General features: G+C 45.0%; 1 protein-coding gene across 1 annotated transcript in view; it reads left to right on the forward strand.

Annotated features, from left to right (window-relative positions):
- The window catches only part of DHX33 (DEAH-box helicase 33), a 193,922-nt gene extending 174,290 nt beyond the window's left edge, over positions 1-19,632 (forward strand). The window contains exons 11-12 of the mRNA XM_078679696.1: positions 8,148-8,234; positions 16,127-19,632. Coding sequence (XP_078535822.1) covers positions 8,148-8,234; positions 16,127-16,435 — 396 coding nt within the window. The 3' untranslated portion in view covers positions 16,436-19,632. The remainder of the gene's footprint in view (positions 1-8,147; positions 8,235-16,126) is intronic.
- The last annotated feature ends 7,771 nt before the right edge of the window (positions 19,633-27,403 follow it).

A 27,403-nucleotide genomic window follows, 5' to 3' on the forward strand; every position in this document is an offset into this window, starting at 1 on the left:
CCTCCAGGTACTACCAGCCGGGGACGCTGGGGAACGCGTTATGGATCGACTGGTCGAACAGCTTTCTGTACGCTTTTCCACCCATTCCCCTGATTCCGGCGGTTCTCATCAAGCTGTCCCAGTCCAGGGCGCGGATGATACTGATTGCCCCGGAATGGCCCAGACAGTGGTGGTTCACGGACCTGCTTCACCGGTCTCTCCTTCCTCACATGAAGCTGCCGTGCAGGCCGGACCTTCTCACGAAGTTCGGGGGGCGGATGGTGCACCCCAACCTCTCGTCTTTGAGTTTGGCGGCATGGCTCCTGAAATAGTGCAATATGGCCATCTGAATCTCCCAGAGGATTGTATGGACATACTGAAGGAGGCTAATCGACCTTCCACTAGGACTTCTTATGCTTACAAGTGGAAGAGGTTTTGCATCTGGTGCAAGTCCAAGAACTATGACCCTACGACATGCAAGGAGGATGTCATCCTTCCATAGCTACTTCATCTGGCGCAGTCTGGCCTTAATGTCCATTCCATTAAGGTTCATCTGGCTGCTTTGACTGCCTACAGGAAATCCCCTTCACAGACTTCCTTCTTCCAGATCCCTGTGATCAAGGACTTTTTGGAAGGCTTGAAGAAAGTGTTCCCTCCTGTCAGGCTTCCTTCGCCTTCATGGGACTTGAATGTGGTGCTGTCCAGGTTGATGAAGGAGCCTTTTGAACCTATTCATAAGGCTTCGTTGCAGCAGCTGTCCTGGAAGGCGGCGTTCCTCGTGGCCATTACATCGGCCCGCAGGGTGAATGAAATTCAGGCGTTGTGTTGCCAAGAACCTTATACTGTATTTCATGCTGCTAAGGTTGTTATGCGTACTCACCCTAAGTTTCTTCCCAAGGTTGTTTCTGATTTTCATATCAACCAGACTATAACTTTACCTACGTTCTTTCAGAATCCTTCCTCTCCAGCGGAAAGGTCTTTGCATTCCCTGGATGTTAGGAGGGTGCTGAAATTTTATCTGGATAAAACCAAAGATATTCGTAGGTCAGACCAATTGTTCATCAATTATGGATCAGTCAGGACGGGTCTTGCTACCTCTAAGCAGTCCATCTCGAGGTGGATTGTGTCCTGCATACAATTGTGTTACTACAAAGCTAATAAGACCTTAGGGGGCAAACCTAAGGCTCATTCCACCAGGGGCAAGGCTGCCACGACAGCGTTGCTCCGTAATGTTCCCATTGCAGAGATCTGCAAGGCGGCCACTTGGAAGTCGGTCCATACATTTACTAAGCATTACTGCCTGGACGCTGATGCCAGGGCAGACGCTCAGGTTGGGCAGGCTTCGCTGCGGAATCTGTTCGCACAATAGTGGCGTAATTTCTTTGTTCTCCACCGCCGCTTGGTGTGGGAATGGGCTTGCCATTCTATCCACTAGATTATGACTATACACAGAGATCCCCTACTACAGAAGGAGTAGTTTCTGTCCTGTAACTCCAGTTCTGTAGTAGGGGTATCTCTGTTATAGTCATAAGCGCCCGCCCTCCTCCCCGGTGGAGAGAGATATTCATGTACGGAATGCTACAGGTCTGGCGTGTTACACCTTCAAAAAGAACTGAAAGTAACTGGGACCTGCAGGGCATTCTGGGATACTGTGAAGTTCTGGAAAGTTCTCTTAAAGGCACAGTATCCTGTTCTGAGCCACATAATGGCAGCCTAAGGGGCTTGTCTGTCCAGGTCCTTCTCTCTATCATTCCTGAGGGATTTTGCTGTTAAAGCAAGGGAAATCTGTACAGGCTTTGCTGTTTTTGTGGATTTTATGGTGTAATTTCTAGTTGAAGTACTGGACAGTGTAGCCTTTTTTAGGCTGCATTATCTGTCTTTAAATTCTCTCTTAAGTGTCTGTGCATTTCTGCATTTTTCGACACTGTAAGATTATTTTTGATTGCTCCGGGGTCCACGCACATGGGCGGGACTATTCACTAGATTATGACTATAACAGAGATACCCCTACTACAGAACTGGAGTTACAGGACAGAAACTACTCCTTCTTAAAGATAGAGGCAGGGTGGGGTAGAGTAGGGAGGGGTAGAGAGGGGTCGTGACACGAAGGGGAAGAGGAGCAAGGTGCAGTAGGAATGTTAGGGAGATGGTGTTGGCTGAGGGTAGATTGGAATGGGGAAGGGGGGAAGAGAAGGATAGTTCAATCGAGTTGACTTTATTCGAAAAGGAGCTGGCGATTTCTTCGCAACTTTCAACAGTGGCTAGTATTTTAGGGGGACCAGAGGAAGTTTGTTTTTTAACAATGTTAAAGAGTTCTCTGGGATGGTTTTTAGCCTGGTCAAGTTGCGAACGGAGGAAGGAGGCTTTTTCAGCGAAGATGTGCTTCTTGTATTTGGCTCTGGCATTTCTAAGGAATATCAGGTTATCTGGGGAGGGATGATTCCTCCATGAATGCTCAGACTGTCTGAGGGTCCGTCTTTCATTATTAAGGTCGGAATTAAACCAGGATTTGGGAGGTATGTTTTTTTGTTGTTTAAATTTGATTGGGGCAATTTGATCAAGGGCTTGAAGGATAGAATCATTGTAATGTTCAGTTAGGTCATTGGTGCTGTGAGAGGGGGGGGGACGAGTAAGCGGGTTTTGATAGAGGATTCCAACTCGCCAGGGGGAATAAGGTGAAGATTAAGAGTATGTTTCAAGGGTAAAGTGCCGATAGGGGAGGGGCGAGTAACAGAGCAGTTCAGAGTGAAGAGGATAAGGTGATGATCAGACCAGTCGACTGGAAGAATCATTGAGAGAGAGGCCAGATCCTTGCTAGTCATAATAGAATCAAGGGTGGCGCCTTTAGAGTGAGTCGGGGATTGGCAGAGTTGTGTCAGGTCAGTAATGTCCATGATATCTTTAAGGAGGATGGCAGACGGGTCATCATTTTTATTCCAGTGGATGTTATAGTCGCCGAGAAAGAGATTCTTGGAGTGTGTGAGCTGAGATTGAGTGATAAGATCAGACAGCTCTTCGGTAAATGGGGTGGGATTGCGGGGGGTGGTAGATAGTATGTAAACGAATTGGGGGGGAGCCAGGAGCAGTAAGATCAGCGCAAAGGTATTCAAAGGTAGAAGGGTCCTGGAGATGAACTAGCATGAGATTAAGTTCCTTTTTAAAGATTAGGGCAAGGCCACCTCCTATTTGCTTTATTCTGTCTTTCCTAATGATGGAATATCCAGGAGGAATGAGCAAATCGAGGATAGGAGTTGAGTGGGGGTTGAGCCAGGTTTCAGTAAGGAATGCAATGTCGATATTTTCATTGAGAATGGTTTCCGCAATATCCGTCGCATGGCAAGATGCGGATCGGCAGTTAATCAACATGCAGTAGAGGGGTGAGGAGTCAGTATATTGAGTGGAGGGATCAGGGAGGATAGATGTTAGTTGTTGAGGGGGTCTAGGTGATGTCGGGTAAAGGGGGAGTCAGCTTGTTCCTAAGAGAACTGGGATAGTAGACTGCGGGTAAGGGGGACTAGAGGTCGAAGAGGGAGGGGGGGAGACGGGGGAGGTCGGGGATAAATTAACCTCCAAGGATATTGAGTATGCAGCATGTTAAGGAGTGGATATCATAGTTGCCGTGTAAGTTTGGGGGGCATTGGAAGGTTCAACGGGTTTGGGTGGGGTCAGGGAGTTTGTAGGGAGGGGTGGGCCATGTGAAGCGTACTCGATGTTACCAGTGCTAGGGGAGCTGTTGCTGGGGGAAGTGAGAGGGAAGCTGATGTGTGATGATATGCTGTTTAGTGACGGGACAGATGTGCGTGCGTGTTCAGAAGAGTGAGCTTTAGTAAGGAGTGAGACATCAGACCTGAGGGAGGAGAGTTCTAAAACAAGGGACGAAAGGAGAAGTTCAACATTAAGGAGTGATAGTGTAAGAAGTGAGGAGTGGAGTGGATCAAAAGTTTTTGGGAGAAGTGAAGAGTAGGAGTTATCAAGGAGAGGGGGATTAGGGAGAGGAAGGGGGGGGGGAGGAGGAGGGAGTTATGATGGGTGGGAAGTGTTGCATTGGGTAGGGGGGACCAAGGAGATAGGAGTGGTTGGGGCATTGGATTTGAGAAAATAGTTTGTTAAATGAGGAGGAGGGATAGTGCAGGATGTAGTAGTAGGTGTATTGAGGGTTGCAGAAGTGATCAAGGGAGTGTGAGATGGAATAGTCAGCGGAGGAGATGTGAGGGTTGCTGGGGGAGTATGGAGGGCGATTAAACGAGGGGGGAGAGGATAAAGTGCATCCATTGGGGGGGGTGTTACGGGAGTCAGAAGGAGAGAGGTGAATGCACGAAGGTGTATTATTGAGAAGAGGGGGTGTAAGGGGGTCCGGGAGAGAGGCTGGAGTAGACGAGGGAGAGTTGTAAGAAGAGGAGGATGGAGGGGGTTTGTTAAGGGGGAGATCACAAGGAGTGGAGTGTTCGGTAGAGCTTAAAGACTGCAGGATTATAGGGGGGGCAGGAGTAGGCATGCAGGTAACAGGAGTATCAAACAAGTTTGAAGGCTTAAGAGAAGTGAGTGGAGTAGACCCTAATTGAGGGAGACAGAGGGCAGGGAGGTGTGAGGAGGAGGGGGGGGCAGGGGAGGAAGAAGATAGGGTGTGGGGACAGGTGGATAGGGGGTGGTGTTGGGAGATAGGGGGTGAGGGAGCTGGGACATAAGTGTGGGAGGCAAGGATGGAAGAGGGTGGTGTTGGGGGAAAGAGGGGTGGGGGATGGAGGGCGAAGGGGTGAGGGGCGTGGATGGAAGATGGAGGTGCTGGGGGATAGAGGGGTGAGGGAGCAGGGGCGTAGGGTTGGGAGGCAAGGATGGAAGAGGGTGGTGTTGAGGGATAGAGGGGTGAGGGAGCGAGGACGTATGGGTGGGAGTCAAGGATGGATGAGGGTGGGGAAGGGACAGTGGGGGGTAGGGGGTGTGAGAATCATTGGTGGAGGTGGATGGGAGAGAGGCAGAAAAACTAGGTGATTGGGAGATAAGGGTGTCGTTACCGGTTATACAGTTAAGAGTAGGGTGGGTTAGTAGTGATTAAGAGAGAACATCATGGATAGTGGAAGAGGTAGGGGAGAGATAAGGAGGAACGGGGGTGAAGGGAGTCAGTGCTGGTAATAAAGCAGTCCGCTAGGGAGGACTGCTGCGGTTGAGCGTGGGCAACAGGGCTGGGTGGAAGAGTGGGTGAATCAGAGAGGAGGGAACGTGGGGCTGGGGGGTGTAGGGTGTCAATGCTAGTCACTGTATTGAGAGTTCGAGTAGTCCGTGTAGGTTGGGTGTAGACGACAAAGTTGAGAGAGGTTGTAGGTAAATCAGAGAGAAGAGTTGGGGGTAGGAGACAAGGGCGGGATGATGGAACTAGGAGATGAGGGGATCGGAGGGGGGGTTCAGGTACTGATCGAGGGATTGGTATTAGGCACTAAAGTGGAGTTCGAAGATGTAGAGATGTAGATCCTTCTTTCTCCCATTTGTATTCTTTTTATTATCTGTACTGGAAGTCTATGGAGACAAAATAAGATTGTACTATTGATCAATGTAAAAAATATTGACATAAAAATATCAAACCCAAAATATAGGCAGACGTCATTCCGACAATCCTATAATTAAAGTAACAAAAATATTGAATCCAAAATATCATCATACAACAATATCTAAATCTTAACTTAAAGTAACACATTTTTGAAAATCAAAACATGGACTAAAATACAGAATATCTTTTAATAAATTAATTTAAACTTCAAAAAATTACAAACTTTTCTAAAACATATATTAATAAACTTAAACTAAATAAATCTAATTTATTTATAACAATTATATTTACACTAAAATAATTTAAATCTTTTTAAATATTTAAAAATACACTACATAAACATTTTTAAAAAGTTAAATAATTTTTTTTCATTTAGAAATTGTACATTTATACATGATGCACTTTATTACACTACCCAACTAACCACTATAATTTCCAACGACCCAAACAATATAAATCATTATAGAAATAAGCAAGTTAAAACTTCAATTTTAAAGTTAAATTAATACAGTATAATAAATAACCCACCCAAAATGCCAAAATATCTAAATACTCCCAAAAATAAAAAACACTAAATGGAAATCTGCGTAAATATTAAAATACATTTTGTAATTGATTTAAATGCATTTAAAACAATACTCACCTAAAATCCCCTCTTAAGCCCAATAACCTAAAGAATAGATAACATGAATTGCATGTAATAAATTAATTATAACTTAAATTAAAATTACCAAACAAAATTTAAAACATTTAGTCGTTTAATAAACTATTCACCCAAACCCTTGTAAAACCTAAAATCCGTAACATAAATTAACATTATTAAATTTTATATTTTATAAAAATTAAATCAGATATATTCCTAACATTAAAAAAATATAGTTTAATAAATCACCCACCCAAACACCAAAATAACCAACATCCCCAAAATGAATTACAATAATCGGTTGCAAAAGTTGAACCATAAAAATGTCATTTAAAAAAAAAAAGTAACACATTTTTAGCAAGTTAGTACACTATCCACCCAAAATCCTATAAAAACCCAAACAATAAATAACATAATTACATTTTTATATTTTAAAAACATCTGAATATAGATCTAATACAATGTAATACACTACCTACCATAATCCCCTACAATACCCAACACCCTGAAAAAAGACACATTAAAAATGTATATAAATAAGCAACTTAAAATATAATTTATATATATATCGATATATATGCTTAAAGTATAGCTAACGTTTTAAAATATAGAAACTCATTTAACATTCAAATAAACAATATAAAATGTGCATATAAATAATACATTAAAAACACTTTAACACTATGGTCCCAATTTGGATGTCGTGCGGAAAGCCATCCGACTGTCTGTCAGAGGCTTTCCCCCTGACATCCAGGGTTTCCCTCCAACCGATGATGGCGGTCAGAGAGAAACCCGGGGGGATTCTCATCTTCCAACGGGCTCTGTGGGACCGTCTGGAGACGAATGGAATTGTGATCCCTTAAATGATGGCAGAGCCAGCCTTGACTCTGAAGTTGGGATTAAGATGTTGGTTTCCGACAGCCTTTCCATGTCGCCTTTCTGACATGGAAAGTGACTTTGGGGGTCTTAGTAAAGCCTCTATCCTGGCCCTCAGGCATGGGACCTGGGTGGCACCTATTGTGCCACCACCAACATCCCTGTACTGTGTGGTAGGCACCCCATGGTGCAGGGATGTTTACAAACATTCATTTTTCAATGGAAGGTTGTGCTGCGGGCCTGGTCTGCCCTCTGCACAAGCTTCCATTGAAAAATGGATGTTTGCGACTACACTGTGGGCAGTCTCATCCCAATCCTGGGGTCGGAAATGCTAACCTAAGGTCGGGCAGTTCCAAACGTCCGCCTGACATCGTAATGAGGCCCTATATAATTATACAACTGTATTGAAGTTTTAGATATTTAAAAAATTCAAAATCAATATACTTACCAGTAATAATACGAATCTCAGTATACTTATGCTCACAATATTCTGGCCTTGATATTTAGTACCCTCTATATGCACACCAAAAAATAAGTATTGGTCCCAAAACAAAGAGTGCCAGTGGGCCTCAACTGCAACCACCTTTTCAATGGGTGCTAATTATTCACAACTGGCATTTATCCATGGCAAACTATTGTTGTTAGTTTTTACGATGCACATACCTGTGAGGAAAGAGAACTCTTCAAAAGGTCAGTATTTGATGCCCTAGTTGAACCATGCAATCCGAGCTCAAAACCCAAAGAACAAAAGATTTAATTTGAATTTGTTCTCTCTCAGCTAGCCACCTCATCTGTCTGTTTGGTGAATGCTCCACCCGTTCTTCCCCCTCAAATATTTCTTAAACCAGTGTGTGACTCACAACAGAAAATTGCTCCAGGCATGATGAGTATGAAATGTTTGACACTACGCTACATAAAATATAGAAATGATATATCTTTTGATACCCCTGTCATTGTTGCATAGCTTTGTGGAAAAAATGGGAAACATGACTGGAAAAACCTTTGGCAAAATTGTTGCTGCGTTTAATAGCAATGGTAATGAAAACTTTTGTGAATTGACCAGGACTGCCTGTTTTTCCATAAAGCTTTTATTTTTTTGTACTGCAGGAATGGTGCAGAGAGAACTTTGTGAATGGAAGAAATATGATGCTGGTGTCAGAGGTTCGATCTCAACTCAGGGACATTTGTATAAAGGTAATAAAAAAATGTTTATCTGATCGTTACTTCAAATCATACATGATGTGTTGAGACTTTCTATCTTATAAAGACTTCTATCTGCAGATTTTTCAAGCAATGCCCCTGCTCAGTGATAGGTGGTGGTGTTCGGCTTTGTGTCAGCGCCGCAAGTGATGTACGCGGTACCTATATAGGTTCCACTCCAGATAGCACAGATCCGTGAAGAGCTACCCCTCAGTCACTTTTTGACTGGCTTTCTTTGACTTTTTGTTGACTACTTTTTTGAGAGAATTCTTTCTCCTGGTGTGACGGGATGTCCCCAAGAAACCATCTGATTTCAAACCATGTAGTACCCGTCAAAAGCAGATGTTTGTGGCAGACCCCCACTTGGTCTGTCTGTGGTGCCTCGAGAAATACCATGACTCGAAGGCCTGCGAGGATTGCTGAGCAATGCACCCAAAGGTGCTGAGGGAACACTCCCTCAAGCTCCTTTCCACCCTACGTAGGGCGACCCCGCAACAACGAAGATCTCAGTCGCATGAAAGGTCAACTGACGGTCGGACAATTCTCAACCAACTGTCATCTCAGTCATCGGGCAAGTCACATAAAAATAAGAAATCGAAGAAGTCAAAAAGGTCTTCTCTGCGTTCATCCAATTCCTCAGACAAGACGAATGAGCATCAGCACTCCAAGCCCGCGCCTCTGTGGAACCTCAAACAGTGTTGGCTCTGTGCTTCAATGATTTTTCCCAGAGTCGGAGCAACCTCCGCCCAACTTGGAGAATTCAATGTGGCTAAGCGCCTCCTAATTGGGAGCTGGACCCCTCCGGAGTGCCTACGGGCCCCCTTGGGTTTGGGAGTGACCTCTACTAGATTCCCTCCGGTGTGTGCGCGCTCTGTCTCATTCGGGACACTTGGATCCGGTGCTAGATCCAAAGCAGCTCCGCCTGCGAGACTGAGACTTTCTCTCATGCCCTCTCCTGTACTGACACCCATGGCGCCGTAGACGCCATCCCATTCGTGCTTGACTCTGACACGGAGCAGGAAAAACGTCGTGCGATGTAGGTCCCAGCGCCATGCCTTACGGGTTGGAGCCAAGGCCTTTTTTCTTTGAGAGGCCTGGTCAGAGGACAAATGTGAGTGGTATGGCGACCCTGATGAATATCGCCATCACACCTCACCTGACACTGGCCTGGTCGCCCCTCTTACTGTGGCCACAGAGGCGGAGCGACTTTCACAATAACTTCTTAAAAAAGGTGCTTCAGCCGAGGGCTGCTCCCATTTGTACCCTTACTCTTCTTTAACAAAGCCTTCACTGACATCTTCCTCGGGCCTTGTCCAAGCCCTCCACAGGGGCTCCTGTGCACAGGACGAATGCCCGCCACCACCACCCTGCTGCAGGGGACACCAGTTTCCTCACCCATCACCGCACCCCAGAAAGCTTGGTAGTCCAGGAAGCCTCTTCGTCCAGAATCAATCCTGGCGTGTTCCCGGATAAGGAATTCATGAGGTCGTATACCTTGGAAAGAGAATGTTGTGCTCTGCCAGCTTAGCACTGCGGCACTGAACACCCTGTGATTCTTGGGCCATTACTCCCACATGATCTGGGACTCTGTTGTACAAGTACTGCCCATGGTCTCGGAGGAGGCCAGAGCCATACTCTCTCAGGTTATTACCAACGGGAAAGGCGCAGCAAAGTTCGCAATTCGTGGTGTCTGGACAGGTCTGACTCACTAGGCAGAGCAATTTCTTTGTTGGTGGTCCTTCAGTGCCATGCATGGCTCAAGACTACTATTTTATCTGGGGATGTCCAAGCATCGGTTATGGGCATGCCGTTTAATGGCACCCGACTCGTCAGAGAGAAGTCTAACTCAGCGCTAGAGCGCTTTAAGGACTCCAGAACTACGGCCAGATCCTTGATCCTCTCTATGATTCCTCGTCACTCCCATTCCGTCTTTCGCCTCTTTCGTAGCCACGGAAGGGGTTTCGAACTGTCAGTACCCTCCTAGCCATCACGGCCAGCAAGCTTTCATTACTTTTTGTGGCCGAGGACACACTTCCCACAGACCACTTGAGACAGGTAGCCAGAGGTCGTGGCAGTCCACCACTCCCCCGGTAGTCATATCCTCCAAGCACCTTTAATTTGCCGTTCTACCATAGCAGGTATCATGTGAGGATACAGCATCACTTGCTTCCCTGGATGTCAATAGCATCAGGCCGTTGGGTTCTACACATTGTACAAAGGGGCTAAAGTCATCCCCTTTTTTGTTACCCCTCTACCTATGCCACCCACTTACGACCAGTTGACGGAGGACCACCATTCCTTATTCTGCCAGGAAATGTCTGCTCTCTTGGCCTAGGGAGCTATAGAGTGGGTTGTGGTTGCTATCCCCACTACTTTCTGGTGCCCAAGAAGGACCAAGGCCTCCGTCCTATACATGACCTGCTCCTTCCCAATCTCTTCCCCAAACAGGAGAAATTAAAAATGCTCATGCTCACTCAATTTCTGTGTACCCTAGACCCAGGAGACTGAATGGTGGTATTGGACTTGCAGAGTGTATACTTTCACATCCCCGTCCTGCCTGCCCACAGACGTTAACTGCGATTGACTCTGCGCCAAAAGCACATTTAATTTGCTATGCTCTCCTTTGGCCTCACCAGCACCACTTAGGTGTTCACCAAGGTGATCGCGCTGGTTGCAGAACACCTGCGGAAGTCCGGGGTTCCAGTCTTTCCGTACCTCTACAATTAGCAGTTAAATATGGGTGCGCCCCAGGAAGTCGTCTGGCAACTCCAGACTATGGCGAACCTCCTGCACTCCCTCGTGTTCACTATCAATGTGCCAAAGACATGCCTGACTCCCTCTCAGACGCTCTCTTTCATCGGAGGGGTTCAGGGCACAAGGCAGTTTTGGACTTATTCTTACGAACAGCGAGTCCAGGATATTCAGGCTATGATACCAATGTTTCAACCTCTATACTGAGTGTCTGTAAGACGGACTCTGAGGCCGTTGGGCCTCATAGCCTCCTGCATGCTGCTAGTGTAATATGCTCGTAGGTATATGTTTGCTCTGCAGTGGGACTTGAAGTTCTAATGGCCTCTGCATCGGGGCAGTCTTTCCGATAAGGTCCAGATCTCAGAGGGAACTGCAACAGATATGCAGTGGTGGCTGACGAACCAAGATTGGATCAAATTCAGAGCCCTCTCATTTCCCTTGCCGGAACTGACTGTAGTGGCAGATGCGTTACTCCTGGGTCCAGGTAGCCATTTGGGGCAGGTGAAAATCGGAGGGCTCTGATCTCTGGCAGAGTCCAGGCTCCACATAAACCTGTTGGAGCTTTGCGCGATTCACTCTGCATTGAATGCCTTTCTAACCTCCATCAAGGTAAGGGTAGTGCAGGTATTTATGGACAGTAACACCGCCATGTGTTACTGCAACAAGCAGGGTTGAGTGCAGTAGCGGACCCTTTGTCAGGGAGTTCTATGTCTCTGTACATGGCTGGAACAGCAGGTCATCTCCCTGTTGGCTCAACACTTGGTAGGATCTCTTAATTCCAAGGTAAACCAACATAGCTGTTGATGCCTAGCAGATCACAAATTACTTCTCCATCTGGGGGTGGTGTCAGGTCTCTATGTACAGTGGGGAGAGCCTTGGTTAGATCTGTTCGCCCCTGCAGATAAAGCGCAAGGCCAGCAGTTCTGTGCACTGGAGTTTCAATGGCAGCTCTCGATCGGACACCTTTTGTCTTGTGTAGCTCTGGCTCCTGTGAGCCTTTCCGCCAATACCACTCCTGCCCAGGGTTCTCAAGAAGATCAGTAACAACCAGGCTCACAATTATTCTTGTGGCTCCAGATTGAATACAGGGTCTGGTATCCCTAGCTGTTGAGCATGAGCATCGGTCCTCCAGTTAAGCTGGCTGTAGAAAAGTGCTCTTTTCGACATGGTCACCCTCACATTTTGCCTGGTATATGATGTGGTTTCGACTGGAAGTGCACTGGGCTCATGCTAACTAGGTCCCCAGTGCCAGATCTCTTTCCCAAAAACTGTACAATTGTACCCCAATGGACAATACCTTTAGCACCCTCTGTAAGTCCATAGTTGAGGATACCCTTGGTACATAGGGCCTGAGGTACTAAAGAGGGTCCCAAAGGACAGCAGCATGAATTGTGCCTGCATTAAGGACCCCTCACTAAGATCATACAAAACTGTGTGTCTTGGTGCAGACAAAAGTGAAAATACAACATGGCACACAACATGTGTGCCATGGCAGCAGACACTGCCTGCAGTATAGGTAATATAATTAACAAAAGGGGGAGAGAGAGAAGTTAAGGGTGGATTCCTTCTCCCAGGCAATGTAAATAAACAATAAGAATCCACCGGATCAGTTAATGTGTTCCCTACTGTGGTGGGGAGCACATAGTGTTTTTAAAATACCCCTCACACACCAAAAGGAATCGCGCAAAGCTCCAACAGGTTTATGTGGAGCCTGGATTCTGCCAGAGATCAGAGCCTTGGTGAGATCTCTTCTTTATTCTCTCCGTGGGCCAATCAGTGGATCAATGCCTGGAAAGCTTCAGTTTGTAGTCTGGCAATTTCCATGACTAGAAGGTGGAAAGGCAAAATCGATGGGGTCTAATCATAGTACTCCAGCAGTAGAATTTTACATGCTCTTAAATGCCTTAATGAATTGGTCCAAAACGTCTAACATGGGAATACAACGGGAATATCCATACACCACGCATAGTCTTCTTAATCAGTGCTCCCATGTAGTCGTCGGTCACAGCACGCCGCATCCCGTAGAGGGGTGCGAAGACCCCAATGATGAAGCATGACACCAAGGGTCCTTTTGGTGTGTGAGGGGTATTTTAAAAACACTATGTGCTCCCCACCACAGTAGGGAACACATTAACTGATCCGGTGGATTCTTATTGTTGATTTGCAGTATAGGTAAGCCACCCCTACAGCAGGCCTTATAGCCCTAAGGCACTATACTACATTTTAGGACATACCCGCATGAGCAGATACGCTCCTGTGCTGGACAGTTCCATTACTGCCTGCTCAAGTGAACAGGGGAGCCATTTCAAAGCATGTGCTGGTTATGGGTACAAACGGGTTCCCCAGCTACATGATGGCTTTACTGAAAATAGGGACGTTTGGTGTCAGACATCTCGTAATAATAAACTCACACTGATGCCAGCGGTGGATTTGTTAATACATACCCAAAGAGGGAACCTTAGAGGTGCCCCTTAAAAACCCATCAGTTACTCGTGTGCTTACTGTCTGTTTTTTGCCAGCCTGCCACCAGATACTGGTTTCTGACCCCCAAGGGTGAAGGTCTTCGTCCCCCCTCCGATTCCCCCACCGACCCAAGATGACCGGCGGATTAGCATTCCAAGGTAGGGGAGCTTCAAGGAGCCCACCGCCTGTTGTATGGCAATCTGGCTTCTCTCTCTGGAAAAGAAACCAACTCCCTTTGTCCAGAGCCCTTTGGCACCTGGGCAGACGGGAATATTAGCTAGTCAAATAGGCATGTCCACCCTCAGGAGAGGGCAACCCCTAAGGTGGGCTACCTGAAGTGAGGGTGGCTTTTCAAAGATAGCCATCTTGGTGATGGCAAAATCAGGAATTCAGGTACAGGTTATGACCACATCCTCCAGGAAGTGGTCATATAGGGAGTGTAGTGACCCCAACGGTAGGTAGCCTATTGGCTACTACCCTACTCTCCCCTAACACTCCTAATTTCAGTATTTAGGGGAGTCCCTGTCACCTGGAAAGCAGATCCTAATTACCTACAAAGTAGGACACTGATGCGCTCCAAAAGCAAAGACCTTGGAAGAGCAACTGACTTGGCACTAGCCCTACCTGTCTGTTTGCTGTTCCCAGTCTAATTGCGCCAATGTCAACTCCGTCCTGCAAACTGCCGTGCCTCCAAAACCTGAGAGGATGGTGTGCCGTCAATAAAGATTCAAGGAACACCTGTGGAGTAGCAGAGCTGCTCCCCTGCATCATGCATGCACCCTGAGCACCGTGAGGACTTAAGACCCCCAAATACTCGACACCACCAAGCACCACTGCACCCAATCCCCCCAGCCCAGGTCGAAGTGGGCAAACGGTGTTAGCTGAGGATCACCGGAGAACCCAGTCGCCACTTCAGAAAAACTGGATCTGTTTTAGAGGTTGTTAAGGTTACTGAAAAGAAGCTGCAGGAATTGGCAGAATTTTGTATGGGGTTGTAAGGATCTTCTACAAAGATGGAGCATAACCGTTCTGAACTCTTCTTTTAAATAAATTAATACCTGATTATATCAGGAGCCAGGAATGGAACATTTGACAAGTTGCAGAGGAGCACAAGGTCTCTGAGGTACCTGGGTGTTCCACCCGAGATTCCTGCTGACCAACTCCAATTAGTATTGGAGAAAGTGCTTGCATAGTGACTGAAGTGAGCGAGTGATGAGACCAGGCACCTTAGAAAAGAGAGCTTAGAAGGAGGCCAAAGTCTAGAAAGGACAGCAGGGGCCGAACTATGGTTGAGCTGACATACTCGGAAGTTATGGACTTGATTCTATGGTTAGTGATTCACCAGAAAACTTTCACGAATAGTGATCTCTGAATCCCAGTCTTCCCAGGCTTGAGCCATGAAACATTAATAAGGAAACATTCCTTACTGTACATTAAAAGGGACTCAACATTAAGGTTAAGCTTCTCCTGGGTGTCCAGTGCATCTGAAGGTTGATCACTCCTTTATGGTAGTTTACCCACTGGAGAGGTCTTAAGGATGTAGACGGTTGGATAGTATAGGTTGTAGTTTTCTACTGGTTGCATGTGGAATAGAGCCAAACGTATTGTAAGTAATTGAATGTTGGTGGGGAGTTTATTATTTCTGGCTTGTTTTATGTATGCAGTAAATACTTGTTTAAAATAACGTAAAACTAAAATTTGAGGTCTGATTCACATAAATAAGCATTTGAGTACTGGAAGCAATACTACAGGACTACTCTTTTGCACACTTTTTCATGCCTTTGTGAATCAGCCCCAAAACAACCAACTCCCTTGTAGTAAGAGTTCAAAGAGGACACAGCAATTATTGCTCATACTAACTGTGTATGGATATTCCCGTTGTATTCCCATGTTAGACGTTTTGGACCAATTCATTAAGGCATTTAAGAGCATGTAAAATTCTACTGCTGGAGTACTATGATTAGACCCCATCGATTTTGCCTTTCCACCTTCTAGTCATGGAAATTGCCAGACTACAAACTGAAGCTTTCCAGGCATTGATCCACTGATTGGCCCACGGAGAGATTAAAGAAGAGATCTCACCAGATTTGGTAAACAGGTTGTTCGTGTCATAACCTCAGACATTCCATTCAGGCCTTTCACAGATCATGTACTGCATTCATTCAGTCCAATGCAGCTTAAGCCAGCATTCTGACGAGCTCTTCAGCTCATAGTACCCCCTTCTAACTGCATCTAGTCACTGCAGATTTTCCACATAGTACTAAAGAAAGCCTAGTAAGCATCAGACAAAGGTGCTGCAGCTAGCACAAGAGCAGCGAGGCGTTGATGGTGAGCACTTGCATTCATTCTGTGTATACTATGAAGTTTTGGAAATTAATACCTTTTTTATAACCAATATAATATGTCTGTGTAAGTGTTGGGTTAAAAGCACTAGAATTACATACATGTATGGACATGCAGACTACTGCATCACCAGTGTACTAAAGTATTCTACAAAAGTATCCCTTCCTGTTTTATTGAACTTCACAAAACTATGTTGTGTATTAACTCAAAACCGGAGGGTGAGGGAAATCCTCTTGTTCCAGTGTAATGACTATTGGGGTTAATAAAAAGTACTGTGTAGTCTTACTTGCTCGTTGGTCAACTCTGTTTTACCTTGTGTATTTTGACAGCTTTCAATGCCAATAGAGTCATCCCGAACAGATACTGGAAATATCCGCCAGTGTTTGGCGCATGGCCTTTTCATGAACACAGCAGAGCTGCAGCCCGATGGCACATATGCCACTATCGATACCCACCAGCCCGTAGCCATCCACCCCTCCTCGGTCTTGTTCCACTGCAAGCCAGCCTGTGTTGTCTACAATGAGCTGCTGCACACCTCCAAGTGCTATATGAGGGACCTATGCCTGGTGGATGCCGACTGGCTCTTTGAGGCCGCGCCCGACTACTTTCGCAGGAAATTAAAAACATCAAAAAACTGATTTATCAAACTGATTTTCTGTTTCAGTGTTTTTAATAGAATGGCAGGTGGTTTCTTTCTTTATTTTAAAATCTTCAAATACGAAAATATTGTTAGGCAGGTCATATATAATGTTTGCTTTTCATTACAATGCCAGAAATGACTAGCATTGTAAAATAATCATAATCTATAACAAGTTACATACAGATGGTTTATTGTGTCGAATATTTTATTAGAATGCCACACCGTTGTTTACTTATTATAGGTTATTAAATTAATCCCAGAAGTTTGCTAGTTTTCGTCCACAGCCCCCATGTTCTTTATCTTAAATGTGCTATGAAATAGGAAAGATTTTTTTTCAGCCTGTCATTTTATCAGACGGTGGTGCTACTTTTTATCTTTCGGCTCATCAAATATAGATACGTTTTCACTAGCCTGATTTTAAGCTGTTTTCCTCTGTGCATCTGAACTTCGCTCACTATTGTGATGAACTGAACAAATGTTTCCCAGTGTACATCTTGCATGGCATTATTATTCAGTCTTTTGGCTGATAATTATGTATCAAGCATCTATAAATGACCAATCACAAACCGCTGTGTTATATTCATTGTATGAAAACTTAGGATAAGTTACCTATGTTCAAAGTTTGTAGGAGTAAGTGGGCCAGATCACCTAGATAAAGAGTTACGGTGGTAATTTTGCTAGAAAATAGTGTCTTAATCCAAATAGATATACAATTGTAGACTTATCAGCAAAACACATATCCTACAATTGCTTGTTAAAATGTCCAAAAAGGGAACCACCCTAGAACATTTCTTTCACATGTTTAATTTCATTAGGACCATAAAATACAAACCATGGCCTGCTAGCAGACATTTCTCGTTAGCTTCCAATGTAATAGGAACTGCACTCAGTTGTGTTTTAACAATTGCAGAGCCCATATATTATGTCCATGGTATTTTTAAAATACGAAGTGGCATTCTGGGTCCCTCAATATCCACTTGTACTTTCTTTCAAGCAGAAAATAAGCATGGTTATATGTCTACCAAGTGCTGAAAGGAGCTAGTGCTTTTAGAATATGAATTCTCTTCATAGAGCCCAACTGAACCTATGGCGACGGACTCCATCCAGCTGTGCGATGGTGGGCATATTAAAACACATTTGAATCCCCACCTGCAATTTCTAAATAGGCTGTTAATATATAATTGCACAAAAAAGATCCAATTATGAAGTCCCTCATTCAGTAAAATCTCACATAAATGAACACACTTTCAAAGAACTCTATTGCTTGATGCATTAAGCCTGCTTTAGTACTTTGCAATCGCTGTATAGTGTGCTGCTTATTTAGAATTGGGCTGGCAAATTACTGCCTGACAGCATTTTTGGATTTCTTTATTGAATGCAACTCCAGTACTTCATTTTAGTTAGAGTACTGTTAGGGAAGTCTACTTTAATGTTTTTATGTGGTGTTATAAGATTACAAGTAGAATGCTACCTCTTTTTTTATGGAATATCTGAAATTGACACAAGATTATGACTGTCGGACTTTTCAGTGTGTTCATAGACCCATCTACTATGATACAACAGACTTTGCATGTTCTCTTTGCTTTTCCCTGCAGAGTTTTGATGTGCATGGAGCCAGCATGGTATCTAAGAATCCCCTGTGTACGTGTAAGAATTCACTGTTCCTCATCGATGTTAAACTTTTGTTCTAGACCCAGGACCTGTAGAGGAAAGGTTTTTCTTGCGTCCACCACCCTTGCTGTAAGACTGATTTATCAGCCTGTTCCAAACCATGGCCGATTTAAGAAAGGTTTTCTGCATGGTTATAATGCGACTGACTCAGAGATGGTCATTAACGGAACATCAGCATTTTTAATTAGAGCAGACCTTCCTCCTGCATTTTGGTGCAGCAATTTCCTTTCGTCATTGCTTTCTCGTGATGGCTCCTCTGATACTTAATGGGCACAACAATAAAACTCAAAGGCTAAATTACTTTCTTAATTAGCCTGTTTTTTTCCCCTTATCATTTCCATTTGCACTATAACTCTGGGCTCAAATGGCTGACAACCATAACTATTTTTGACAGCAGAATAAACTTTAACACGAGGCTTGGTGGTCCCAAGTCGTATCTTAAAATTGACACCGGTATAAGTAAACTGAAAAAGTTAAATCAAGAAATACCCATTGTAGGTCCACCAAAGTGGATCCATACCAGAGTGTGCATAGTCACCATGTAAATAATTCTGAAAAATATCCAAGTAAAAACCAAAATTAAGTGAATTGTCGAGATTACTGCATTGGCTAGTACTTCGATTCGGGTGGAAATCCTGAGCCAATAATGAACCTTCCAACTTATCTCAACAGTTAACACTTTTATCACCATCCACAGAAGAGGCCAGTATTGCACAGCCTTGTCCCTAAATTATGCCCTTAGCCGCAAACAATTACTCTCTTTGTATATGCATAGTGTTTGGGCACTGTGGGGAAATTCAAACACAAAGATGATGGATGAAATGCTTGAAAACATTTTAGCAACTGGACGTCACTCAGGTCGCATGCCTTTCCATCATAGGACTGCAGTGCACAGAGGACCTGGCAGCGCAGCTCAGTCTGCACCATCCCTAGTGGATGAAGACTTATTTCAGTATGACGGATTCCAGAATTTCTTGACACTTTTTTAAAAATGCCGGAAGGAGAAAAGGCAGTGCAAGTTGGATTACAGAAATCATTCTTGTTCTCAGGTTGCCACATTTTCTACTTTATAGTGAGAAAATTACATTGATGCATTACACGCCTGGCATTTATTACATATTAAAGTAAATACGTATTGTTCCTAAAATAGCATTATTCTGTGTGAGATCCGAATTTGTCTTTCAAAAAGTGGGTCCAACTTATAACCACTAGCTGGGGGGCAAGCTTGAGTTCCAGGTGCATCCAGATATAGAAAGCATAGCTTTTATGAAATTACAGGTGCTATAACCGACTGCACTTTTGGCTGGCAAGCATACTGCAATAGAGAGTAATTCTTTAGGAATCGTTCTAGAGCACTGTTTATAACCTATTACTGTAATTAAGAACAGCATTGCTGCTGTAAAAACAATGTAAAGCACATTCTGTTGAATACGTTTTAGCGGACACGGAGGGAACTGCATTTTGTGAGTCCTTTAAATGTCAGTAGCTTCGTGTCTTAAAGTAAAGAAACCAGAGTTGAAAAAATTAAGTCTCCGTGTTTCATTTCAAGTTCATCTAATGTAGTATTTGTTTCAAGTCATTTGCATGTGGTATTGGATAACTACAGAATATGTTAATTGTCTAACAGAGTTCATGTGCATGATGTTAATAGTCTTATGTCCCTATTGCCAATATCACTGTAGAACACGTTTCTCCTTTATTGAGCCAACAATGCACTATATGTATTTCTTACTAAGTCCATAGTTCTGACACCTCCCGCTTCATTCTCAAACTAAGCGGGTGGTGCTTATTTTCCTTAACAGAATGTTTTACCATTTGAGCATAGGGATCTGTTAGATCAGAACCTCTTTTTAGCTGCCATAGGCAAGAATTCCACCTTCTTTCAAAAATCCAGCTATAGATTGGTGCAGCTCAAAATCCTTCACGGGATATACATGACAGGACCTAGATTGGTACATATGGAAATAGCTGATTGGGGAGGGGGGGAGGGTCAGGGGGGGGGGTTGGAGTGTAGAAGGGGATGTAGCCAATTAGGAACATTCATGCACATTATATGGGAGTGTGACCTCATACATCCCTACTGGCTGAAAGTACATGATACGATCAATGCAGTGCTGTCCCCACACCTTTACCCTGAAGCTCGCAGGTGCCTCCTAAATGTGTGGGAGCCTACCGACTTGACTGTTTCTCTGACGCAATGGGCCACTCTAGGTTTAATGCTTGCAAAAAGGAATATCGCGCAGCTATGGGGTGCATCCCACCCACCCACAGTGGAGGCCTGGGAAAAAGACCTCGACTGGTGCATGCACAAGGAAAAGACAGTTTTTGTGGCTAGAGGTTGCCCCAAAAAATGGTCTGGCATATGGAGCCTGTGGAACTCCTACCGTGGAGATATATACCAACCGCCATGTAGTATTGAACATGATGATCCCCTTTCCCTGTAGACTTTCCCTATGATGTAATATTGTCATTAGCTCGCACTTATTCTCTCCATGGTGTACGATTTTGACATTTCCTCTGTATCGAATTTATAATGCTGATGTAAAAGATTTATATTTTAAAAAAAAGAAATCCAGCTATATCATATTTGAATGGATTTTCAGACTCGTAAGTCCAAAATGATTAAGGCAACTGTCACAACCAATAACCAGGAATAAGTCAATGAGGGGTTCTTTTTTCTTTTCTATGTGTCTTGATATTCCCATATTTTTAAGTTAATCAGTATTTATTTTTCAATTTCCTCAAAATTTGTCATGTAATAGAACTGTAGCCTTATAGATCCTCGTAACTATCCACCTCCTGCTCTCTCAGGGCCTCTCCATTCATCCTACCCACCATGAGTCTTTCTTCAGGTTTCCACGACAGAAAAAGCAAATGGGATTTATCACTTAAGAGGAATGCTAACTAGGTTTCGTTCACCCATTTCCCTCATTCTGTGGTTACATTAGTGGTCGAAAATGAAACTGCTATGTGCTCACCACGCGTACTGGATTGCCCACCACAACTCCTTCCCCTGGCTCATGCAGTCATCTGTGCCCTGTTTAATCCCCTGTGTGCCCATTCCAAATTCTCCACCATGACACTAATACCTGCCTGTAGCCATAGCCATAGCCCCTCCAGGAACCGTGGCAGAATTCAGCGTCCTCTCTCTTTGAGTGACTGAGTCTGCATGGTTTTCTGGCCTTGCTTTAAGGCTACCTGTCAACGCCACTCTGGATTTCTCACTCAACCTCTTCCTTGGTGTGCAGCAGCGCCAGTGACCGGTTTAACCTCCACATGTTGCTCACTCGGTCCTGCAGTCCCGCCTTCACCTCTTCTCTTCACCCTCCTGGCAAGGTCCTAGACCTCATTTCTCTGTGCATTTGCTCCATCCAAATAGATGTATTACGCACAATCCAAGGGGGGTTTTGCAGGGAGATGTTATCTGTGCCTCTCAAGAAGGTGACCCAGTTTAGCCAGGAGCGGAAAGAAGTAGCCGCTGTGTTTTTTCAGTTAGCTAGAATTGTTTTACAGGCAGCAGTAAGAAGGATATCAATTTGATTAGTGTTATAAAGTTCCTTTCTAGATGGACTCTGCGGATAGAGTGAATAAAGCTGAATGCAGAGTCCCAGAATGGTGAGACCGCGCTACAGTAAAAGAGGCGATGGGGAAGATCTCCAATAGGGTCATTACAGTTCCAGCAAGATGGAGTCTCTCTGAGGGAGAGTTTGTGGAGGCGTGCCGGGGTCCAGAAGGTCCTGTGTAGTAACCAGAGCTTTGTGAAAGGGAGGGAAAGATTTTGAGACCACTGACTTTCATATCAGGTGTCAAGACTATAGTAATCGTCTCCGCGGATTCCCACTTAGTTTGGAGTCTTGAGGACATGATGGAGGACTTCAGTTTTAGGAGATTGTCATATTTTCTAAACGCTTTACTGCAGCGTTTGTGCTTCGAGGTCGGATGACAAGCATGTACAGTGTTTAGCTTTTAGTTATTGACTAGGTAACGGCGTTCATTGTTTTTCATGTTTATTTATCAGGAAATGTGTGTACACGTAAAAATGCTTGCCGACAATGTACTCCTGTGTCTGTTTATTCCGAAGGAGGTCGGGTACAGTTCTCCTGATCAGGGCAAGGCATGGAAGAGCTCATTGTGATGAGCGGAGGTGCCCGATAGTGTGGGAGAACTCCTGTGGACAGCCAACGAGCATGGGGGTACATGTTCAGAAAGGGGATACCAGGTATTACTGACTACTTTCCTGCTTTGCATAGCAGGGATATGGGACATCTTCCTCAAATAGGGGGAGGGGTTATTAGTAGCAACTATTCCAATGAGAGCGAGGCAAGGAACCTCACGTAGGCGGCGTCGGCTCGCTGTTCTGGGCAAATCACTTAATCTCCCCCTGTGTTCATGTAAAAACAGGGAATACCTTCGGTCGAGAAAGCGCTATATTTTGAGGTGGTTTCGATCTATGCGTTGACATCATTCTGGGCAATCATCTTAATAGACAACTTCATGTATTTGGTGGTTTTATTCGAAAATGGCATAAAGTTGGCAAAACTACTATATACATTTTTTTCCCATTCGAATTTGTGGTCTCCTGGCCTCTTAAACCACTGCACCTAGAAGTCCACAGGCTGGGTAGTCGAACCTGACATACTGAGAGCAAGGTAGTGGAAAGCGGTTCCCAGCACCTACTGTGTTCTGTAGCCCAGTGGTTCCCAAACTTTTGGCTCCCGAGGACCCCCATTGAGTCACAACTAGAAGCCGGGGACCCCCAAGCAATTTGTATGAGTTAAATTTCAAATATTAAAACAGTAATTCGAAATAAATACACACGTGTGCACACAAGACAAATACTCAAAGTACTAAAGATTTTGGGGCCAGATGTACGACCATTTCATTTAGCGCCTCGCAATTGGCTACACATTGCGAGTGGCAAATTGCGAGTCGCTAAATGAAATGTACAACAGTGTGTTTAACATTGTTTGGGATTCCCAATGGGGTCGCAAATTGCGATGTTCATTAATATTAATGAGCCTCTCGCAATTTGCGAACCCATTCGGAATGCCAGCCCTCCCAGGTATAGTGGCCTACTGGGTTCTTTTAAATAAAGCAGTTTTTTAAAAAAATGCAGCCCGTTTACCAAGCATTTAAAAAAATAAAAGAAAATGAAACGTTTTTGTTTAATTTTCTAAGGGCAGGCAGCGGTCCCTGGGACCACTGCCTGCCCTTAAAAATAATTTTGCATGCATTTGCAAAGGGGAAGGGGTCCCCTGGGGACCCCTTCCCATTTGCGAATGCATTACCATCTACATGAAGTAGGTGGTAATTGCGAGTGTTTTGTGACCGCAAAACATTTGTACATGGTTTTGAGACTTGCTATTTGGAAGGGAATGCCCCTTCCAAATAGCAAGTTGCAAAACCTGTTTAGCGAGTCGCAAACAAATTGCGACTCGCAAAATAGGCAATGTACATGGCCCAATAGGTTTTTGCATGCACAAACGGGTTCGCAAACCCGTTTGCGTATATAAAAACGGATCGTACATCTGGCCCTTAGTATTTTATATTGAAGTAATAGCCCCTCTGTCACATATATTCCATTTTATTTTATAGCACCTCTCATACCATTGTAGGATGTCAGAGCACTTTACATCACACACATATAGAGACATTGAATCATACATGTAAATCAGTGTGTATATAAAATGTTTGAGTGCTTAGTCTGAAAAAGCACAAACTCAGGATTCAGAACATAACACAGTGGCTAGCACTGACTTAAACATTAAAAATGTATTTCCACCCAAATAAATATTTCTAGCAGCATCAGGATGATGAATAACTGGGAAAAACATAAGTTACTAACTGGTACCATGCAGTTTGCAAGCAGCTCTTTGACAGTTTATAGGTCCCTCTGCTACATTACGATTGTCACTTATGAAGTGCACAGTAAAGAAAGAATCTCTGTGACAAAAGAAGTAACCACGAACCTATGCACATACAATACTACTTTTTAAAATGCATGTTACACGTTCTTTGCAGTAGGCACATTAACCCTCTGTGCTACATTAGTTAGGTCAAAGCTGCCACTGAACAAAACTCTCCTCACGCTCCAGCAAGTACATTAATCACTGGTATTATCTTGACACTTTTATGGTTGCTGGAAAGCTGCTAATTATACAAGAAACTTTTCTGTGCTTTTACAACTGTTTCCTACGGACCCCTTGGGAATGTGTCACGGACCCCAGTTTGGGAGACACTGCTGTAGCCCATTCGGGGAGGTTGTGTAACTCGTCTTGTACTCCTACTGGGCCTGCAATCCGAGGCAGCCAGGAGTCCAGTCCACGCACCCAAGCATGCGACGCAAATGTTTTTTGTGTTTCCTGTGCACAATCAGGAATTTCCTGACACAAGAGGTTGACACTAGTGTGGAGCTGTGCAGCTTGGGCCTAGCAGGGCCAAATAACGGACACTCACACTCCGTGTTAGAGGTGTGGTGGGAAAGACCCTGAGCGGTCTCCCCTCGTTTATTTATCCCCTCAGGACGAGCCCTCCCCGAGGACTGTGTGCTGGCAACAATGTTGAGAAAAACCCGGATGGCTCTCTACATTCCTCCTTTTCTTTAGCACATATCAATCACAGGTTACATGCTCAAGGTGATGTGCACACAAAGTCTCTGAATCGCTGGCTTGGTGCAGGGTTCGGCCAGAGACCATACTTTTGACTCTGGGAGCTGGAACGGATCCCTGCTCTGGCCTGCCTGAATGGTGTCAGCATAGTCTGGGTGTTTTGGTTGGAGGTCTCGGGGGCCTGCGCGGCGCGCTACCCCTGGACTCTTCAGAGTCTCTGTCAGGAGTTGGTGATCCCAGTGGGCTGCTGCTGAGGTAGTTTCCAGCTCCTTCTGGTTCAGCGAGTTCCTCTTGTGCTCCACGGCGGAATATGACTTTGAATCTGTAGGCTTGTAGTTGTACTGCCAGTCTTTCTGTTCTTGGAGGGGGCCAGTCTAGATGTTCCTGCGAATAGAGGGATTAACGGCTTGTGGTCCGTCACCACTTGGAGTTCTTGTCCATAGAGGTACAGGTGGAAGTGCTGACATTCCCACTTAATGGCCAGGGCCTCTCTCTCAATCTGGGCACATCTTGTTTCTGTGTCCGACAGGGCTCGACTGGCGTATGCAACTGGTGCCCAGGTATCTCTGTTGCTCTCTTGGAGAAGGACTGCCCCAAGGCCGACGGGGCTGGCATCTACTACCAGTTCAGTGCGCCTTCCTGGGTGGAAGTAAGCCATGACTGTCTTGTCCATTACTGCTGTTTAAATGGCGTGGAATGCAGTGTTGTCTTCAGTGGTCCGTTCCCAGGTGCTTCCACTGCGCATGAGGGCTCGTAGTGGCTCAGACAGCGAGGCAAGATTTGGGATGAACCTGCCGCAGTAGGTGGCCATACCCAAGAAGCGGCGAACTTCGGTTGGCGTGGTGGGAGTTCTAGCCAACTGGATGGCTGTTGCTTTCTTGGGATGCATTCTCCGCCCTTCTCTTGAAAAGATGTACCCAAAGAAGCCTGTGGAGAGTTAGGCCGTAGTCTTCCAGACATTGGAGCGCTGCTCGCAGGTGTGTGAGATGGTCCTCCAGGGTGTGTGAAAACACCAGAATGTCATCTCTTAGGTTAATGACAGCTTGTAAGCCAGACGGGGTTTCTTTGATGGTGTTTTGGAAGAGTTCTGCAGCCGAGGACACCCCGAAACTCAGCCTTTTGTACCTACGGAGGCCCATGTGGATGGAGAACATGGTGTTGTTGCGGCTTCTCATAACAAATTGCTGGAGTAAGACAGTAGGTCTTGTTTTTAATATGAGCAAACACACAGCAGTGATTAAAATTGGAAATAGTTCCCGTGACTGTTTAGCTCGTTTTTACATTGTAGGAGCAAGAAAAACTTTCTTTTATTGCTCTTATAGTAGGGGGTCAGGGTTGATAGGCTCACAAACACATTTCGGGGTGCTTATTTTACTTTTTTCACACTATCGTTTCAATTTAGTTGCGCACATCTTTTTCACATATTTCTTGTGGTGTGGAGGCTGCTAATGATAGTCTGAGCACACTGATGAGAACCCATCAGTAGCTCCCATGGTGGTGTTTCCGCGAGGTGCCTCTACATTTTTCACACATTTTTGGGTGGATATGATGTGAACATTTTGGGTATGAGAAACATACACAATTCAACTTCTAGGGGAGACGGACACATTTGTGAATTTTAAGCAAAGGATAGGAGCACCCAGTGTGTACAGCATTTATGAGCTAGTACCTAAGTAGTTAAACCAAGAGTAGGTTGTGGGTATGGTCATGATGTTTATCCCGATGTATAAGCAGGTTTTGTTGATGATAGTGCCTTGGTTTTCACCATCCCCTAATGCCCAACGTGTGCTAGCACCACGATTAGTCTTGCAATTTCCTCGGTATTACGATGACATGGCCTCTCAGTAAGACTCTGTGTACTGCCTCACTCAGTTCACTGCGGACCCTCCACAGTTGCTGTTGTACATGATTGTCCTCGGTATTGAGTGCCTGCGCACCATCCAAGGAATGAGCCCAGCCGTTGGCTTGCAAGGCTTATTTGACACTTGCCAGTGTTTCGTCATTGGTAGTGACTAGCCCAATTTCCTCAAGTTTCAGGGCCTTAGGACAGGCTTCCTGAGTGATCATCCTAACGAATGCTTCAGTGCGTTCCAACTCTTGGGGCAGGTGCCGCACATCTGTCACTTCTGGGTGCGTTGATAGATAGTCGGCTGGGTTGTGCCCTCCTGGGCGGAATATGACTTTGAATCTGTAGGCTTGTAGTTGTACCGCCCATCTTTCTATTGTGGGGGGTGCCAGTCTCGATGTTCCTGTGGAATGAACAGCTGTGGTCCGTCACCACTTGGAATTCTTGTCCATAGAGTTACAGGTGGAAGTACTAGCAAGCCCACTTATTGGCCAGGGCCTCTCTCTCATAACTTGTTTCCATGTCCGACAGGGTTCGACTGGTGTATGCCACTGATGCCCAGGTATCTCTGTTGCTCTCTTGGAGAAGGACTGCCTCAAGGCCAATGGAGCTGGCATCTACTACCAGTTCAGTGGGGGGCGCTAGGTGGCGCACACGCAAGATGGCCGCACTATCGTGTGGCTCCTGCAGCCTGGCATCTAAATCCTGCATTTATCCTGCTCACTGGTCTTGCTGACAACCCCAAACTACGCTCTAGCACAGCTGATGATCTGCTGAGGCTCCGCTGAGAAAATCGGCCGAGCTGATCCCTCTCTACTCCTGCTGAGAAGACACTTGCTCC

The sequence above is a fragment of the Lissotriton helveticus genome, chromosome 3_1, assembly GCF_964261635.1.
Source record: "Lissotriton helveticus chromosome 3_1, aLisHel1.1, whole genome shotgun sequence".
Lineage (NCBI taxonomy): Eukaryota > Metazoa > Chordata > Amphibia > Caudata > Salamandridae > Lissotriton > Lissotriton helveticus.